Here is a 19,288-nt window from a genome sequence, read left to right as displayed (position 1 = left end):
GTAAACACATTTATATGGAAGAAATTTGGTCTGTGGGATGTATCATGATGACTGCATTAGAACTAGAGGGGCAGTTCAGACTGCAAATTCATCTAAATAAAATGGAAGAATATTGTAAAATCTTAAAATTGAAACTTTGCTAGTAAGGGGTTTAATTCCGTCAAAATTTATGAAACACAGCTTTTGAAATGCAAAGGCAAAATGAGTTTTAGTGACAGAATCTGATGAATATAAGATACTGTTATATGGATAACTTGACAGGAAAGGTTTTTTTATAATTAGGATAATAAATCCCATGATGTATTGATTTAGCAGGATTACAATGTGTCAAGTAAAAGAAAACGAATTTTGGCATTTATAATCAAATTTTGGGATGGTTATTTTGATAAAACTTTTGGCATGTACAGGCTAAGTAAAGATAATAGTGGAACTCAGTTTTCATGCAAGCATTAGATTAAACCAATAGAATATTGTACACCGAATTTACTGTGGGTGATATATACCCTATATGACCAATCAGCGTGATTAGCTGTTGAGGGGCAGATGCTGGAGTGGTTCTTGGAAACTGTTCTTACAGGTATGTCTTGATACCTGCTTCTGACCTTAATTTAGGCAAAGAATGAGTAGCTCTTTTGGTTTTTATGATAAAAACTCAACTCCCTGTAATATTTTAATGTGATAATTTAGCAAGATAAAACTGACAAAACAATTTATTCAGGTAAGTCCTACCAGTCTCCAGTAATCTTGGTGAGAAATTTCTGAACTATGGGGGGCTGGCGTTCAAATCGAGTATCTTTTTTTTGATGTGCTAATGCAACACCACGAGTTCTTTTTGTCTTTGAAAACTTTAAGTATACAAGTTTTAGTAAGCAACAGCAATAAACTGCAGAGGAAGTCCTGGCGATGCGTGCAGCTGAGATTTTTGACAATAGAAAGTGCAAAGAAAGAGGAGCAGGGAAGGCAAAATTGGTATTGATGTAAACTTTGGTAATGTCAAGGCAGAGACTGGTCAGTGCATGCAGGTTTAGGAGATCTTCTGCTGGTTGTCCTGAAGGGTTTAAAGGAGGTAGCTAAAAAAGAAGAAAAATTCCCACAAAAGCAAAAAGAATTTAAATAAGTTTATAGCTTCAGTTTCACCTGCACTATGCTAAAGCAAGAAGCAAAAATCCACAGGACTGACTCTGCCAAGGAGTGGGGCAGCTAATTTGCAGGGTTTTTTGGGATGTAGGATACCTACATAAAGACAGGAAATTGACATCCCGTGCTAACACAGTCTATTCAAAACGTAGCTGGAAGAAGTAAATTCAGGAATTTAAAGAAAAGTGAAAGAATGGTTGCTTTTTATTGAAGAGACAGCAGGAAGAGTCTCTCTTTTAATAGCAAATATTGTCCTTTAGTTATGGAAAATTGATAAAATTGAAGATCAAAAATCTCTGTTATCCAGTACCATGTATTATTAAGTCTCTGGAAGAAACAGAAAAAAAGGAAAATGCATGTACTTGAAGATAAATGCCTAAAAATAAGCATGTGGTGTGCTAACCTCTTGTGAGACCAAGAAGAAAAGCAATATTTTAAAAAACATAGAGAGTGGCATTTTTTTGGTGTAGTGTTTTGTTTTTTTTTTCTTCAAGCATTTTCTTACAGCTTAGGAAGCAAATTTTTAACCCCTTCACCTTCCTGAATTATTTAGATTTGAAAACACAAACAAACAAACACATTAATTCATATAATGTGTGGGTTTTGGGTATTACGAAATATAAAATAAGAACTGCAATTAAAAAAAGGAAAATAGATTGGAACACAGTAAAACCGAGAAGCTAGATATGATAGACACAGGGGAGAAAAGGTCTGTAGTCTAAAATTCAGTGAGTTTTTTTTTTTAAAAAAACAATTCTGAACGGGCCCCCTCCCAACTTCCCTTCATAAAGTCTGGTATTGACACAACATAAAACATGTTAGAAGGGGTGAGAGATATTGTTCACATTTTTGTACAGATACTTAAAGGAAAAGGATTCTAAACATGACTATGCTTTTGTTGTTAAGGAAAAAAAATTCTTTTAGAATTTTGATATACAAAATAATGTTTTCATACTACTAACTAATTTACTACTTACTAATGATTCTTTATTGGAAGGGTGAACTCAAACACCCTGCATGTTTTTTGCTTTCTGTTGGTTTGGGATTTAAGGTCAACGTGTAAAAACAACAGAAAGGAAAATGACCAAGCTTTAAAATAAATGGAAGGGGATTTTCTATGAATTTGTTCATTAATGCTTAAAAAAGAACCCCCACAAAGAACCGAACAACAAAAGCAGGGATTCAACCGATCCCCTGACACTTAGGCTTTTATAAGGCGTTTTGGACCCTGAAGACTGGAGCATTAACCTGAGGAATACAAACAGACATTCCTCAAATTGAGAGTACTTGTCAGATTTCCAGCACTGCTTTTATCTGCCCGAATCCCTGTTTATCAGTTCAGATCTCTCTGAGTTGAGTCCCTATTTATGAGCATTTTTCACATATCGGTGTCAGTTTAACTGTGGAAAAATGTCTAAAATGCCTGTTTCTGAAGCCACAATATATAGTATTTTCGCATTCCCCCTGAACAGCTCCTTCCGAAGAGGTGGCAACAGATCCCAGTTCAGCAAACTATGTGACATCAAAGCCTACCTGAAAGTGCTTTACTGATGCGTTGCGTGGAGCTCAGTATCGTCTCTGTGGAAGATGCGACAGTCTGTAACTCTTGACCTGATAGTGGCCTGGTGCGCACGTTTGCTGATAGAGCACAGGGCAAAATGGAATTCTGTGCCAGAAAATCAGAATTGCATTTGGCAGAGTTTATTACTGCCTGCATGTTTGCATTTGAGTGTGCTGTTCTAGAAATAAAAAGAAAAATTTGCATCAGCCAAACGCTGCAGTTATGATTTTGCTTTTTTGCCAGCTGGAAGAAGCGGAAATGCAACCTAATGGCCATGTGTCTGCTTGTTCATGAAGAACTTTCTCAGGGACATAATTTCTGTGTTAGTGTTTTTTAAAAATATTTTTTATAAAGTATTTTTGAGGAAAAAAAAATAATTGGAGGACAGAAGTTGTGCAGGGAGTTGTTCACTCATGGTGAACTCCCATCTCCTAGGTGGGCTTTTTTTGCTCACTTGCCAAGTTTAGCTTACTTGAAGGTCACAGCTGCTGTGGAGCAGCCAGAGCTCAACAAGAAATCCGATTGCTGCATGGGGGATGAATGACAGAGCTCGTACCTGCTTTGCTTTCAAGACAAACACCACTCAGATAGTGCTGGGAGTATATTTGTAAGTTTAACTTCCACAGGCTCAAGGTATTCTTGTTTTTTTTTTGCCTATGAAAGGAGTGAAAGTATTTTCCCCGGCTGCAGAGCTGAACAAGGAAGAAAGCATCGTGTGAAGGAAGCAGCTGTATTACGAACGCGTATGAAACATTTCTGCTTCCAGGCACGTATGAAGAAAAGAGTCTTGCTAAGAGGAGTAAGTGGTTTAAATAGGTAAACAGAAATAATTGCATGATCTGCTTCTGAGAAGAGCCTGTGTGAACTTTTCTGTCAGAATATTCCTGTTCATAGGAACTAACGTAATAATGTAATAATTACTTCTCTGGTGTTTAGGGATTTTTTTCCCCCCTTTTTAAATCTTTTTGTCCTACAGTCTTCCTGTGCTGTGATAAACCTATTTTGTTTGTCTAGATTCCAGTAGCGTTAAATGTCTTCTGTTAACAGGTAACGGGTTTCTGCGCGGAGGGTGCTAATCCGCATGCTGGGAAACCTGGATGCTGCCACTCGCTCCCTGAAATCATTTCAACAAGTCCTGTTTTTCTGATTCTGCTTCTACGATAACAGTATACTTTACTTATCAGTGTTACAGTGGTAAAATTTATTAACCACCAATTTCTCTATGAAGTACTGTAGCTTCAACAGTAAGGATCTCGGCTTGGGTTCACCAGCACCAGTATTGACGCGGTTTCTTTTGGCAGTTTATTCAGCTGGGGCTGAACTTGGCTCCACAGTTGAGCTACCTAGGTAGCTTGAGTTAAATCTCAGCCAGTTGCTGCTGGTGCATCACACCTAAAATGGACTGAATTTCGGCCAAGACTAGGAGACTCGATTCTGCTTTTGGAAAACCGTGTAGCTTATTGATTAAATAATAATAAATGCTGAACTTTGCAGTGTACCGTCATCCAAAATGAAGTGCAGTACAAATTTACTTCGTTAGGTGAGGTGTCTGGAGTGGAACAGAGTCTCAAAATAATCATCTTTAGTTAAATGAGGCAAGCGCTCCACTGTGGAAGTTTAATTTATGACTTTGACCTCACTCTAGTAAAATACTTTAACATCTGCCTAATTTTAAGCATATAAGGGAAATGTTGCATGGGTTTGTATTCCGGTGCCAAACAACAGCCGGTCCTCATTGTTTCTTCACTCCCAGAAGTATTTTTGATCCTGCTGATTTTTTACTCAAACCCAGTAGGTGTATTCTGAATCTCTGTTGAATAGATAAATAATGAAAATAGTGAATTTCACTGAATTAGAGTAATTCTTTTCTGGTCATTCTCTGAAAGCAAACATTTTTCTGCCTATGCCTCTTCAGAGAAGTTTTGGTTCTGTATTTTTAAAGTTAATTTAAAAATAGTTTGTATTAAACATAATGTCTCATTAGTAACCTTCAACAAATGCACATTGCTTTTCTAAAAGTGCACGTGTTGGAATGTGTAGCCTGTATTTTCAGATTTATGTGTTCAACTGAGACATTTCCAGTTTTATGTGTAACAGCTAGGGCATAAGAGTAATGCAGTGGGGGCAGGGGGGATGAAAGCCTTTAAAATAATTCAATTCAACAGAAATTATCTATGAAAGGAATTCCCTGAAGGGAACACTAGTATTCAGTTCTAGGAAGGAAGAGGTGTATATATATAATATATATATATGCATATATATGTCACATTACATATATATTTCTTTAACTACTGAGTTGTCGGAGGGCATCTGTGCATGGAGCACTTCCTCGGGAAGTACTTCTGTATCATATAAACTTGGCAGCTAGGTAACTTGATGTGCTTAAGTTTAGATTTATTCCGTTGAGAGATTTCTGCCTCTTCCAGAATTGGGTTTCTTGGAAATAACTAAAAAAACTATGCATGTACCTTTGTATGTTTACATGCAGGGGTATGCGTATGCATAAAGTATATTTTCATTTGTGTACATCAATGCTACGATGTCAGAAACTTGAGGTTTCGCTGCGCTCCACTTATCTGGCACTGGGAAGAGTCTACTCTAAACCTCTGTCTCTTCTCAGTGGTGATTTCATGTTTTTATTAGTTACTTTCCATGGCACTGTCAAACTCTGAATCTGAATTTCTTTTGTGCAATCAGCAAGGCAAAACACCTTATCACAGAACTGAGGAGGAAAAGCATATGCCACGTATGACACCAGGAGAGCACTGAGACATCCCGCCATTCCTCTCTAAATTACTCAGAGGAGTTTGCTGATGCTGTTGTATAATTTTGAGAGCTTTGTTTATGAGTGTGGTGTGTTTATTTCGCCTTGGTCCTGTAAGGTGATTACCTTAAAGAACCAGGACAGAATTCTGGCAAATACTTTTTCTGCTTGGGATGAAGTGCTCGGTTCAACAGAAACGTTTTTATATGTGTCAAGTGTAGTGGAGGAGATGTGACCCAGTCTGTTGTCCTAAAATATAAGTTAATATGTTAAATAATACAGTTGTATTGCATTTTAGTGGCAAAACAATGCCTTATCATACAAATGGAGAAACTGATTCACTTGCTACCTTTCCGAATGAGGGAGAAGTGACGTGACTTTAAGACTGCCTTAAAGATCCAGAGGCTCTGTGCACAGTCATGCTCCTAATGCTGTGGATACGTGGGCATAAAAGTGGGTTTCTTCCTCCATGTATCCCTGAGCAGCTGGTCATGCACACGATGTCAGAGGACTCTAAGGAGCAGCCTCCTTAAATTAAACACGGGACAGGGAGAAGAGCTCGGCTTGCTGCCTCTCAGAAGCTGGATGGGGAGAAGGATGTAAAGTAGGCAGGTTTTAAACCAGGGCTCTATTTATAGTCAAAACTCCTGCAGTATCTCAAATCTAGTAAGGAGACTCTCTGAGGTAGATGCCGTGTATTTTACTAGTTAGCCAGTATCTCACTTCCGTGGGCAAGATGCAATAGCGGTAGTGACAGAGCTTTTCAGCCACCCCTGTACTTTCCTCTCTTGTAGGGCATAAAGTGTGTTCAAGGGAGATGGAGATCTGTTGGAGCAGTGTTACGCATGAATAAACTCTGCCACTGTTTCAGTTGTATTTAACTGTATGGTTAGATAATTGTTCTGAAGGAAAGTCCAATGTGTTACGTAAGTTATCCTTCTTCATCCTAATCATCTGTTTAGTTAAACTTACGAGCAGTCTTTGAGAGCAAATAGTTCTTTAAGGGTGCTTACAGGTAACGCTCTTACATTGCCTGTCACTTGAAGATTAACATTAGTAAAATGAAGCACTGCTTACTTTTCAAAGGATAAAAATTGTATTATAGCCATATTTCTAGAAAATATTTTGAACGTGCTTTTCAGGTAACCATAGAGGCATAAGCCAGCAGACTGTTCCTTGTGACTGATGAGGAACACAATACTAATATTACTGACTAAACTGCAGCTGTAGATCCTTCAGAAGAGTGTGCTGCTGTGACACTGGAATTTTAGTAGGACCTCTTTTCTGTAATTTCCATCCTCTGTTTCTAGCAAATGAACAGTTGGGATTTTTCTGTTGTTTGTTTAGGTTTTTTTAAATTAATCTTTTTGGCGGTTTCAGTGGCGGTTTATAAGTGAATGGCAATGCTTTTCCTGGTAATGTGTACGGTTTCAGAATTGTCATACTGGCAGTACTTTAATAAGCATCACTGATGAATTCTTACTGTTGTAAACATCTGTGTCTTTCGGTGCCAACAGTGAGCAGATGACTCAGATTGTTCCCTGAGTGCCCACTGAAATCTTAAGTGACTGCAAGGCTGTGTGTGCCGCAGCCAGTGCTAGCTAGCTGGATGTGATACCCTGGGTCTTCTATGAAGAGAAGTCGTTTGCTGCCATGTGAAATTAAAAGCAGAACTATAGTCATGGGATTTCGACTTCCGCTGCTATAATTGCTGACTTTCCCTCCTTCCTTCCTTCCTTCCTTCCTTCTTTTTAAAAATGGAAATGGTTATAAGAATATCTGAAATAAGATAGATACCTGTCTGCGAAGTGATGCTCAAAGTATTAAGTCTGATTAGAGTACTTGGTAATTTCATACTGTTCAGGAAAATGTAGAAGATGATCTTGTGAGCCATGCAAAACTACTTGAGGGATGAACATATATCAAAATAACTTCATCTTTAAAATTTGGTTGCAGATTTTCTATTTCTTTTATGCTTATTCATCTTCTGTTTGCATGGATTCTAGCGGAAAAAGCAGATTGCTTTCTTTCATTATATATTTCGCTGGCAAGCACAATTAAGCAACTATTTGAAGCACTATCTTGACATTTTAGATTTGTGTAGATGCTGTGCTTCTCACTACATTTGCAGAGGAAAGTCATCACAACCAGAATTCCTAGGTAGTGGATGAGAACTAGTCTGAACACTTACTGCGTGTTTCATTGCTGCAGACTGTCTCTGATGGTTTTGGTCAGCACTTCCAGTCTCTGAATTCCTTTTCTGGTTGGATTATGTTCAGTGTTTCACTGCAGTATTAGTGGTCCCCTGTGGATGGCCCTGTGACTGGATACTGTATTTTCTGACCAAGATTTGTATCAGTAGCATCCAGTTGCAGCTTCTTGCTGTTAGATGAAAGGACTTTCTTGCAATCTCACATGTTCTGTCATTTTCAATCATGACTGGCTATTTTCTTTGGGCCATGGAGTTTTGCCATGCTGCCGTACACCCTGATACCAGTTTTCCAACATGCAGTTTTCAGGGTTTATTGAATGTCTTCGAAGATGATGTGACTGGAGCTGAGGTGAAATGGTGTTAATGCCAGAAACTTTCAGGTTTTGACAACTGTATTTTTACAAGATGTTTTAGAGGTGCATGCTCATTTCGGTTTGACCTCAGCTTTTCTTGTGGGAGACTGAGATTTGTCAGCTTTTCAATCTTAATGGTGTTTGTAGATATTTTTTTTTTCTTCTTCAAGTATTTGCAGGGGAGGGGGAATTTTATTATTATAACTATTCAAAAAGCATTTTTATTGTGCATGTGTAGGAAATCCCAGTCCAAATCTGTGCATGTGACACCCATTCGCATTTCATGCAGAGCAGATGCTGCCCCTTTGGGTAGTTGCAGGCTGCTGCCCGGGTCTCGTTTGCCTTCGCTCCTATAGCGGGAGCTGTAAACTGAATCATTTGCAGTCAGCAGCTTTATTGTGAGGTCTCGATAAGTCTTTGTTTTAGCCACTGATGAATTATGAAAACAAATAATCCTTTGACAGGGCAATTGTCTGTAAAGAATTGCAATAGATTTGTCTTCAAATGTGTCAAAATGCATTCACCGTGTAATGTTAGAGTTCATAATTTGATAATGATGGCCCGTAGCATTTTCTGCTGCGACTATAACAATATTTTCTCATCGGAGAACAGAACTAATGTAAGATCTGTAAGGTAATATAGCTTACTACAATTTTATTTTTGTCCAGGAGCAGAAACTGGTCTTAATTATGTACGTTCAAGGGACTGCTGAAACACTTAAAAATATGAAATGTGAAAGAAAATCTAGATGAGAAATAATGTTGACAGAGGCAAAATGTTGACTCGCAGTTCTCTTGGCATGCATTATTAAAATAAGAATGAAAGAAATATAGTGGCTTCGTGTTATAAATCTGGTATGCTTAAATACAGTGTGTGATCGCAGACTGAACAAAAGTCCATGACTGATGCTCCTGTTGGCATGCATCTAGCAGCAGTATTGTTGAAGCATATCAGGAAAGCGATCACCTGGGGGCCATCTCTGAAATGTGTAATTTTAAAATGCAAGATGCAGCCCTCTCCCTGTACACCTGAGGTGTCAGGATGTCTCTTGCAGTGCCACTGCAGCAGGAGGTCCCCGGTGGTCTGTCCAGCGGGGGCGAGGAGGGGCACGGGAGAGCTCTGGTACCCTGGGCAGGAGTGGGAGATCAGAGGCATAAACTTAGCCTTTTCCTTTCATGCCAGTGACAGCATCACAGGGAGCCGGTCTGATACAGCACAATTATAGCTAAAAATTTTCGCTGCACAGTGTCATTAAAACTCATGTTAAAAATAGTCATGCACAAAAAATAGTCATTTTGTAGCATCACTGAACAGAAATATTTCTGCTGAGGTTTTTCAGAGCATTCCATCCAATGCTTTTCAACACACTATTTAATGATCTAGAAGTAAATACATTTGCTGTTAATAAAATTGGCAGGCGACACATTGCAGAAAGGCATAGATGACAGCTTGAGTGACTTCAGGAAGTAGCCTCATTTTAAAAAAGAGCGGTTTTTAAATACGGTCAAAATTGTTATTTGCCTATACACTGAGGGATGAGAAATGCAGTTCTCAGTTCTCATCTCTGTAAGAGGGGAACAGTGTCCTGGAAAGGAGAAATCATAAAAGAGAAATAGGAGTCATAGTCAGCAAGCAGTTTAGTGAGAGAACCTAGTGTAACACTGCAGCAAACTGATCTACAGTGACCTTGAGATGTATGAAACTGAAGATCCTGCCTGCGAGGAGAGCTGATTGCAGCTGTGAGTAAGGAGCGGCTGAGAAGGACTTTGGAATATTGCACACATTGTCTGCGTCTTCAGGAAGATGTTGAAAAACAGTCTTGGGTTATCTTAAAAGCGATTTGCAGGCTGAAGAAAATGCCGAACAGAGAAAACCTTAGAGTTCAGCTTACCTAAAGGAAGGTGGAGAATGATTATAATCCAGGAATCCCTCAGGAGAGCAGAAGGGGTCTCTTCAGTAGATTTTTTTCCCTGCAGGATTGCTCCTGGTGAGAGGAGTGGAAAGAGAGACAGTATCTTGCTTGGTTCCGCAACATTACATAAATGCGGGCACATCAATCAAGTGGGGAAAGAGCTCCCTGCCCTTGGTTCTTGTTATGTAAAAAGGCATATATAATTATTTTTAGTAGGATAATTAGCTTTGAGAGCAGCCTATCATGGCGTATAGCAGGCTTTCCATCCCTTTGCACTTCGGGAGGCTCCATTTTGTCCAAGCAGTGGTGGACACAGTGTCAGGCCAGCGCGCGTCAGTGTGTGCTGCAGGGCAGTCAAGGCGTCTAGTTTCGTAGTCCCGTGAAGTCTTACGTTCTGAAGTTGGTGGGTCAGTGGAAACTTGTACAGGTTTTTCTGATCTTTTGTAAATATTATGAGGCAGAACTCACTGAATCAGACCGTGCTTGCTTCCCTGTTTTTCGTGATGTGTATATTATATTGTATGTTAAACCTACTCAAGTCTAAAGGGCATTCTTCTACAGAGAGCATATGATATCCCTAAATAGGTTTGAGCATTCTTTTTAAAGCTGAATTATTTATACATTTTATTTTCCTTGACATTTCTAGAAAGAAGTTGTATGTAGCAGGGATATACTGGCATTGCACTTTCCACTGATGCAAACATGGCATTTTTGACAGATCTGTACCTTACTTAAATGAGAAGGTAGCATTTAATCCTACAATTTATATACTCAAGTCAGGAGAACTTTAAAGCACAAGAACTCCTTCTGCACTGTAGACAGAATAGTTGTTTACAGCAACGGCAAGTCATTCCACATTCGTGTGTTTTAAGAGCTTGAATTACAGAATACAGTCTTCTATTTTCCCTTTTTTTTTTTCCTTTTTCTTTTTTTTTCCTGTGTCCCAAGCTCCAAGTTGCTGAGGGTCTAGTCGGAGAGGCGCTGAGCTCCAGCGGGGATTGTGTCACAGGTGGGATGTTGCAGGTTTCTGCCTTGAGTTCAGAACCTCTCAGAGCTGGACTCTAAAAGGATGGATTTCCCACATACATAAATGAGTTTGTTTACTGTTTGTGTCCTGTTACGAAGGTGTGCTGAACTGGGGAAAAACCATGCCTTCAGTCAGGACCCAATTATAAATGGGGTTGGGGTTAAACCATTATCTTTGCAAAACAAAGGAATGAGGGAAGGATAGTAATTTGAAGCTGCATATGCAACGCTGAAGAGAGGCTATTACACTTTATAGAAAACGTAACTAATTGACATACAGCACACCTGAGAGTAGTAGAGGAAGGATAGAAATACTGAAATGCAGGACGGGGAGGTACCTCCTGGCCTCAGTCCCTTGAAAATGGTTTATAACCAGGTCGTCTTACCGCATTCAAGAACTAAGAGACCACCTGGGAAGCTCTTCGCTTTCTCTCTCCTGTTTCTGCTCTGGTCCTAGAACCGTATTCCTTGAGTAATGGGACACTTTCTTTAATGTTTCAGCCCAGATTTGGTCATGATTGTTGGCAATGTTATACTTTAATTAAAAAGCTGATCTTTGCCTGCACGATTTGTATGAAGACCACCATGGATCTGCTTGAGTTTTGATTATTTTTGTTGGTTTTTTTTAAATAGCTTTCCCCCTCCCTCCCCCCAAGATAAAGAAATATTTTGATATTGCATATTTTATTAGAGGTTGTTTTTTCTACGTTTCCTTGTATTGACATAATGTTTAGGAGCAACAGTTGCATATTGCTGGGCTCTGCACGAACAGTAATACCGTGATTCACTCTCTGCATATAGAACGTTTTTTGTTTGTGTGTTTTTTTTTTTTTAATCCATCTGTTAGTTTTGTTCAAGTTTTCTAAGATTTTATTTAATGAATTAAAAACAAAAACCTGGCAACTATACCTAAGGAGCCTTACCAGTTTTTCGTAGCTTGAGGAAATCTGAGTGCCGGTCAGTACCACCCTGCTGTTTGGGTGATGATTGGGGCACGAAAACACCACAAATGCCCAGTTTCCACTTAGTGCTCCTTCAGGCCGAGGACATTGTGTAGTCGGAGGTAACTCTACCAGCTGTTGCTACCACTTTTCATTTTATTTTCCTATTGAATCCCAGGGGTTGGAATGAATCAGCAAAGTAGAGCTGATAAACATGTTGAGTTTGGAGGAATAATGCTTTTAAATAGTAAACGGCTATTTACTAAACAGTAAACCTTAACTAGAGCAGAGCCATTCTCTACTATTACTACTAATTGTAACCGTCACCCAAAAAAGGATATATGGCCATTATTTAGAAAAAGCACCTGGAAAGATCTTACTTGCTAAAGCATTTGCTTCAGTGATTGGTGATGCAGTGGTTTTAAATTAATATCCTGCATCCCAGATCTGTTAGATCATATAATGAGTTTTACTGCATATATTGTACCTTATGCAGATTACTCGAGTTGAATACATAAATTTGTGCCCAGTTTATGGCTAGTAGCTGGATGCATTTTGGGGGATATGCAGTTGATAGTTGCTTGGCCAGGAAAACATTCAGATAAGATTAGGTACTTGTTGGAAGACAAACAGTTAATAATAGGAACAGGTAAAAGCAAAATAAAGATATGCCAGAAAGCTCAATCTTCGGTCTTTAAAGGTGTGGGCTGTTGTCTTTACGGTGTCCCGTTTAGGCCTGGCATTTTTGTGAGCATTGGGATTTCTTCTGGCTTGCAGAAGTGATGCTTTTATTAGGTTATTAGGAATTCATCAGCACAAATGAGTTTATTATGGATAACGTAATTCCTTTAAAGTTATCTCTTCTCAGAGCAGCTCCCTTCTGTGTGCCCCCACCCATGTTTAGAAACTAAAGGGCTTTGGAGATGTTCCGCGTCCCTCGGGAGGGGCTTCATTCACCAGCAGATCTAATTGTCGCAGGAACCAGTCTAGAATCTGTTCCTGAGGTGGCCAGGAACTCCATCTCCTCGAGGGTCTGCTCTCTGTAAACTTTGATCCACATGTGTCATACAGTTCTTTTGATATCCCGAATATTGGAGTATCTCAAAGGGATCGTCATGATTGCTTCTGCCTGGGTAAGGCAATCTGCACAATTTTTCATTGATTTGTTCCCCAGAGGTTTTTGCAATATCTGGACACAAAAAGCTGACTGTCCTACATTTTCTTTCTGCTGGGTAAGAAAAGACAGCAGTAGTACAGCACATTTCAACTCTCAGTTTATGCCATCACAATTTCATACAGACTTGAAAACAATTAATTGTCTAAAATTTTTTTGAAGCACTCTAACTCCAAAACTGATCTGTTGTTTTCTATTGTGTCCTTCCTGCTGAAATGTAAGCAAATCTTACAGCTTTTTCATTGTTTGGCCCCTCATAGACATTGTGGTCTGTGCTCACAAATTGTAGATGCTCACAAATTCTGAGCATCAGAGATTCATCTGTTATTTAAATGCTCAGTTGCAGTTCTCTGTGTACTCTACGTCTCTGTTGTGGTTGTGTAGCTAGTAGGCAGTAGCTATTTTGCCTTTCAACTTGCATTTTATTAAATTTATACCCCTTGAGCAAAGGATGGAAAATAGTAAACCCAGTCCAGAGCTACTCATTAAACAGTTATAGTAACTGTTCTTAAATTACTTTTAGTGTGTGTGTCAAGCTTACATTTAATCATCTTTTAAATGTGTTTATATGTAATGCACTTTGAAATCGTCTATTCATAAACAAATGCACCATGTATATATTCAAAGTGAGTGGTTCATAAAAATTTTAGTAGAGAGGTAATGCACTCCTGTACATTTAAAATCATATTTAAAAATTCACGTTCTCCCAGGAATTAGGTTGATTGAATATTTGATAAGGACTCCCCAAACTCATATGGCAGACTCTTCTTCCTCTCCAGCTCCTTCCAGAGACAATGCATACTGGGAGTCTAGCTTCTAAGAGCAAGTGCATTCATTTTTAATATGTTATCTAGGTTTATATACATGAAAGCAGAGGCTTGGAAGGGTTTGTAAACAAAGACCCTGAAATGCCTATATAATTCAATGCTTGAGAAAGAAAAAAAAAAAAAAAAGTCCTGAATGAGATTGGACTTGGAACAGTTTTTCTCCTTCTGTATAGAAATAAGTAACTTGAGCGGTTTTAAGTTCAGCTCTGTTGAGTACTGACGGACACCTCTCACTTACTGTATTTTGGCATTTGGCATCTGATCAATTTTGGTTTTACTCTGTGCTTGGGAATAATCAGTTGCCAGGTTTAATGTTTTGATATTTTTTCATCATTCGTATGAAAAGTTCTTCAGCATTCTTGTGGGTTTCTGCATTCCTGGAAATGTTTTTAAAGGGAACAGAGGTACTATATGCTCCCTGCCCTTTCATTAAATCATGGATGTTACGTATGCATGTCATCAATAGAAAGGTATGAATGTAGAGTTAAGTGCAAATGTTTTGGACAGCATATTAAACAATTTGTCTGTGGTATGTCCATTGTGATATAACCATGAGAGTGTATTTGGCTGTCCTGCCTTTTTAGTCTTTTCTAGACATTATATTTTGGCTTAGTTAGGTGTGAGTATCACTTGTGTTTCATTATTAGTGGCTGCAAGCTAGCTAGCGAGTTATGTAGTACCCTCCTCTATTCGTAGAGTCTGCTACCCAGGGTGACAGTCCTCCGCTTGTGCCTGTCCCGGTTGTTGGGAGTGCAGAGAAGCCAGAGATGAGAGTGGCTAATAGTGATTCCCAGAGTTCTTGAATCGTTGTCGTGGACAACTCTCACAACACCTTATCAGAAGACTTAAATTTGAGAATGCTGGAAAATTAATGATTCTGTGGGCCACTCTCGTGGTGAATCATTTGGAATGTAATATGAATGTAGCTCTATTAACATGGTAGTGAAAAATGTGTCCAATTTCTATTAAAATATTATGCATTAGCATTCAAGTGTTCTCAGTCGATTAAAATTAGGAGCTGTATTTGTAACTGTACCGAATATTTGTGTTGACTCTACCATCTCCTACTGATCCCACTCTTACAAATTTATGTAAAGTGGAACTTAATGTTGGACCACAGAAAAATACATAGCCCTGTGTTTTTACAGGGCTCATATCTCTGCACACACTTGTGTTCTGTCTGTATGTCTGGCATGCAGTCGCTCCTGTGTACCTTTTGACTGGAGTGGCCTCCTCCCTGTTGCTAGCTCGGTCCTTTTCGCACAGCTGACACACGCTGCTTTAGATGTAGAGTCTGTTTCGGATCTAATGGTTGATGGGTCCTAATGCAAACACCTCTCAAATCGCCTTTGGTTCCCACATATCTTGGCTCTCTGATGTGTTCTCCTGGCTTGGTTAGAAACTTCCCATGATAGCTAATCTGCATCTGTCCTTAAAATGCGGGAACGAGTGGTTGATTCTCATATTGCTTTGTGAATTTCAAACAAACTCAGTTAATAATATAAATATTAGAGTGCGTAATTACAACAAAAGTATCATCAGCTGTCTGAGGCATGCAGTTCGTAAAGCTGTTAGTACTCCCCCAGAGTACGATTTCTAAAATTTGAGGTTTTTGTTTAGAATTTCCCAGTGCTGTTATTCTAGGCTCTTCTTTCTAGTCAGAAGTTTACAGAAAGCAAAGGCGATACACCGTTGAAGAGGTGCAGGGGAGCAGGGGATGCTAGAGAGTAACCTTTCTAAGTTCTGAAGTGTAGAAATTAACCTTTCTAAAGGGGTTGTTTCATCACCCAGCACCAAAAAAACTCCTTCAAAGGTATGTTTTCTATTTGGCAACAAACTTGTGTTGCAGGAAATTACACCTTTCCAAACTCCACTTTGGGGGAAGAATGTAATTATCTGAGAGCCAGAGGAGCAGCAATTACTGACAGCAGTGCTCCACAGAAGTCCTGGGAATAGGAGAACCAGCAGGTTCTCCTATGAATGTTAAAAATACACGCAGGCTTCTAGGGACCACTAAAATAAGATGTTTCAGGGTTTAATGTGTTAGTTTTGGGATTACTAGAAATTCAAAGCTATGAGATGGGTAATTCTTCAGTGTATCTGCTGTGTGTCTTCATCACAAAGGAGACAGTCAAGAATTTGCTTTTGAGCTTTGACTTTATTTCATTAGGCAAAACTTTACAGTAATTTCTCAGGTTATGGTATTTTCTTAGAGAGTATGATTTTTACACCACTTTGAATTATTGCTCTCAAATGTTTTATTGTAAGAGGTGCTAAATACTTGTGGGAGTGTGTTATTAAGTTAAAATTATTACAAAATAAATGTTCTGTGTTTTGTTTTTTTTTTTTAAAGCTCAGTTGAGTTGTTCAGCTGCCATTGTTCTCTGACATATAGTATTGCTTATTTTTATCTCGAAAGTGTTGTAAAGTTACAACAGAGCAAAGGCTGAGGTCTTTTTCAACCTAAATGGTTTTATGATTCTGTGTTTGGTCTGCTTGGTCCAAACATGTAAATCTGGTGTTTCTAATTAACTTGCTTATTGGATTGATGGTTTGAAGTTCCCTTTGAGACGGGAATTAGAGGTTCAGGTTCGTCAAACACGGAGATCATTTAAGTCAGAATCTCTGGCTGCTGAGGCAAATAACTTTATCTGAGAGGATGCTGCAGGGAGAAAGGGAGGCCCCTTTCCCTCCTGCTGGGGTCCAGGTGCACTACCTTGAGGAAATTTCTGGAGCCTCAGATCCTGGATCATGGCAGGTGCCTTTCTGCATCACAGCATGAGCTGCTTAAATCCTTAAGGAGGGGTAAGGAATTACCCTCCCTCGTTAGCATCGACTGTGAGACATTCCCACTTCACTGTCAGTTTTTGTGAAATCTCGGTCAGAGGTGCTTAAATGTCTCCTTATGTGCAGATTCTCCTCCCTGTTCATTCAAGTACTTCTTTCCAGTAGTTTTTCTTGTCTTTTTAAGGATTGTGGCTTCTATTTATGTTCATGTGTTGACTTTTCTGCTTTGAAGCACAAAAAAGATTTGTCTTTGGGAGACAGACAAAACATACTGGAGGGTACGTAGTTAGTGGATTTAAGGTCCTAAAATTAGCATAGGCTACTCACACTCAGCGTGCTTCCAGCTGGGCTTTGGGAATAAATAATTAGAGCAAGAGAAATTGGGGAGGCTCTTTGGAGCAAAGCCTGAGCTGCAGGATGGAGGTGACCCTCCAGATGTTGTTCCCGTGCATGGGAGGCTCCAAAACCATGACGGTCTGTGGCCTCGCTGTGTCTAAATCTGGCCGTAATCATCTCAGCAGCAGTGATTCTGCGTGCTTCTTGGCTCACTGCGTCCTCACCTCAAAATAATCCATGCGCTTGGGGAGGGCTGGCTGTCGTGTGCGTTGCCCGGAGCACAGCAGTTTGCATCCATGGCTGGAGGGAGTGCATTTGTTCGGGTAGCAGTGCTGGCCTCTATGCAGCCCTTTGTAATTGAAAGGTGCTGAACATTTTGTTTTAAGCTAAAACATGATGTTTTAGCTTAAATATCAGTCCTAGTCACTTCATTGTTAGATAATGAACTTCCAAACAGCTAATTTAACATAGTGGAGAGGCTGTGTTTTAATTACAGTAATGTTGCTTTTAGTATAATATGAAGCACTCATAAGATTTTTAGTTTTACCTTAGTGTTTTTCACAGAATATTAGCACTAGTTTTGCTAGTGGGCTTTACTGGTCCCCTAGGAATTGAGACATTTTGTAGATGAGCTAGAGTGTATAAACGTATCAAAAGTTTTTTATTTTCAGACACTGTTCTTTCATTAGGTGTAAAATCCATTGTTCAAGAGGAAATCAAGATGGAGCGAATGTTATTGTTTTCCCAGATTTTCATGTGTAGGGGAAGTATTTGGAGCAGATTTGAAGGTGTTCTTCTTCTGTCGGCATACAGGAATTTACCGTGTAAGAAACCTTCCATCCTGTGTGGAGTGGCATTCAGCTGCAGCACTTGGAAGAAATTTTTTACTTTTATTGCTAACACCATGTGGGGAAGGCATCCAGCGTAATGCATCACTGGTACTCGGTTGTCCCCAGACTGCCAATGTGTGTGGATTCCTGTGGGCAGGAGCAGTGGTGGCAAGGTGTGTGCACTCAGATGCAGAAGTACCATATAAATGAGGAACAAACTGTTTTTCTGGTGGCCCAATGAGGCCGCAGTTTTGCCTGAGGTTGGTTAAAGAGCTCTTACGAGGAAAGCTGACAGGGTGTGATCAGAAATACAGAACCATTGTCTGAGAAGAGTTCATTTTAAGGGAGGTCAAAAACTGGGTTAACAGAGAAGTTCTAGGTTCAGCCAAGAAATCTGCTCTGTGTGTTGAAAATTGCAGTGCGCTTTCCTGCACTGCTTGGTTCTCTCACTGTGCAGTCAGTGTAAGGGCTTAACAATTACTGAATGGAGTTTTACTCTTTATCTAGTCCAAGATACAGGGGGAGAAAGAAAGAATTACAACAATCTCATTGACAGTGAGTTGGTTGGTACTTTATTTAACGCAGAAATTACAAAATTTGCACAGTCCATGAAAGAGACTTTCAGAAGTTAGGGAGAACTAATAAGGAGCTGAGGTTTGCTAAGGGAAAAGAAAGCTTGTTCAGCATATGAAAAGTATAACAATCTGTGTTTTTAGAGAAAGTGGGTTTTTTGGTGACTTTGGTGATTTAAAGTAACTTTTAACAAGTAACTAATTTTTTTACTGTCTGAAATCTGGTAACTTCTGTACCATTCATCTCACCTTTGAGTTTTACCATTCATCTCACCTTTGACTGAAATCAAATCAGTCACCATCCCTAGAGGTATTTAAGAAACATCTAGATTTGGCACTTCAGGGCATGCTCTGAAGGGTAGAGATTGTAGGTTGTTGTGGAGTTTTTTTGTTTGTTTTGTTTTGGGTATTTTTTTGTGTGTGTATGGTTGGACTCGATCTCAAAGTTCCTTTCCAACCATGAAAATTCTATGATTCTATGAAATTGTTACCCCAAAAAACCTCAGCTGTGATTAAAAAAGAAGAAGGAGGGCAAGTGAGCGTACTACTAGAAGTCAGTAAGTAAAACAGACATTATTTGAGGTTTGCTTCAGCCTACTTGATAATTTTATGGACATACCTGGTTTTCTGCAGTTACCAGTTGCTATGGCTGTTTCTGGTACCAGTGTGCATATGTCCTTAACAGATTTTCATAGAACTTAGGAATTTCCTAAGCAGGAATGGTACTTGTCTTAAACATAAATATATGAACAGAGGTGGAAAAAGCACACTTGTCTACCTAAGATGAAACTTGGGTTTCATCAGTAAATGCCTTGGCGTCTACAGCAGCTCAGGAAACTGGGCACCAATCTCCACA

The 19,288-nt window shown here is 39.3% G+C and overlaps 1 protein-coding gene across 3 annotated transcripts in view; it reads left to right on the top strand.

Moving 5' to 3' along the window:
- The window catches only part of MCTP1 (multiple C2 and transmembrane domain containing 1), a 286,934-nt gene that overhangs the window by 39,401 nt on the left and 228,245 nt on the right, over window positions 1-19,288 (top strand). Inside the window, exon 1 of one of the 3 annotated variants that reach the window (XM_074569629.1) lies at window positions 3,422-3,497. The exons of the other annotated variants lie outside the window; for them this stretch is intronic. Coding sequence (XP_074425730.1) covers window positions 3,444-3,497 — 54 coding nt within the window. The 5' untranslated portion in view covers window positions 3,422-3,443. Of the gene's footprint in view, window positions 1-3,421; window positions 3,498-19,288 lie in introns of those variants that run through there. 3 annotated transcript variants of the gene reach the window in all.

This window comes from Larus michahellis, chromosome Z (assembly GCF_964199755.1).
Source record: "Larus michahellis chromosome Z, bLarMic1.1, whole genome shotgun sequence".
NCBI classification, from domain to species: Eukaryota; Metazoa; Chordata; class Aves; order Charadriiformes; family Laridae; genus Larus; species Larus michahellis.
Note: the sequence above shows the minus strand (reverse complement) of the source record. Positions and strands in the feature narration are given on the sequence as shown.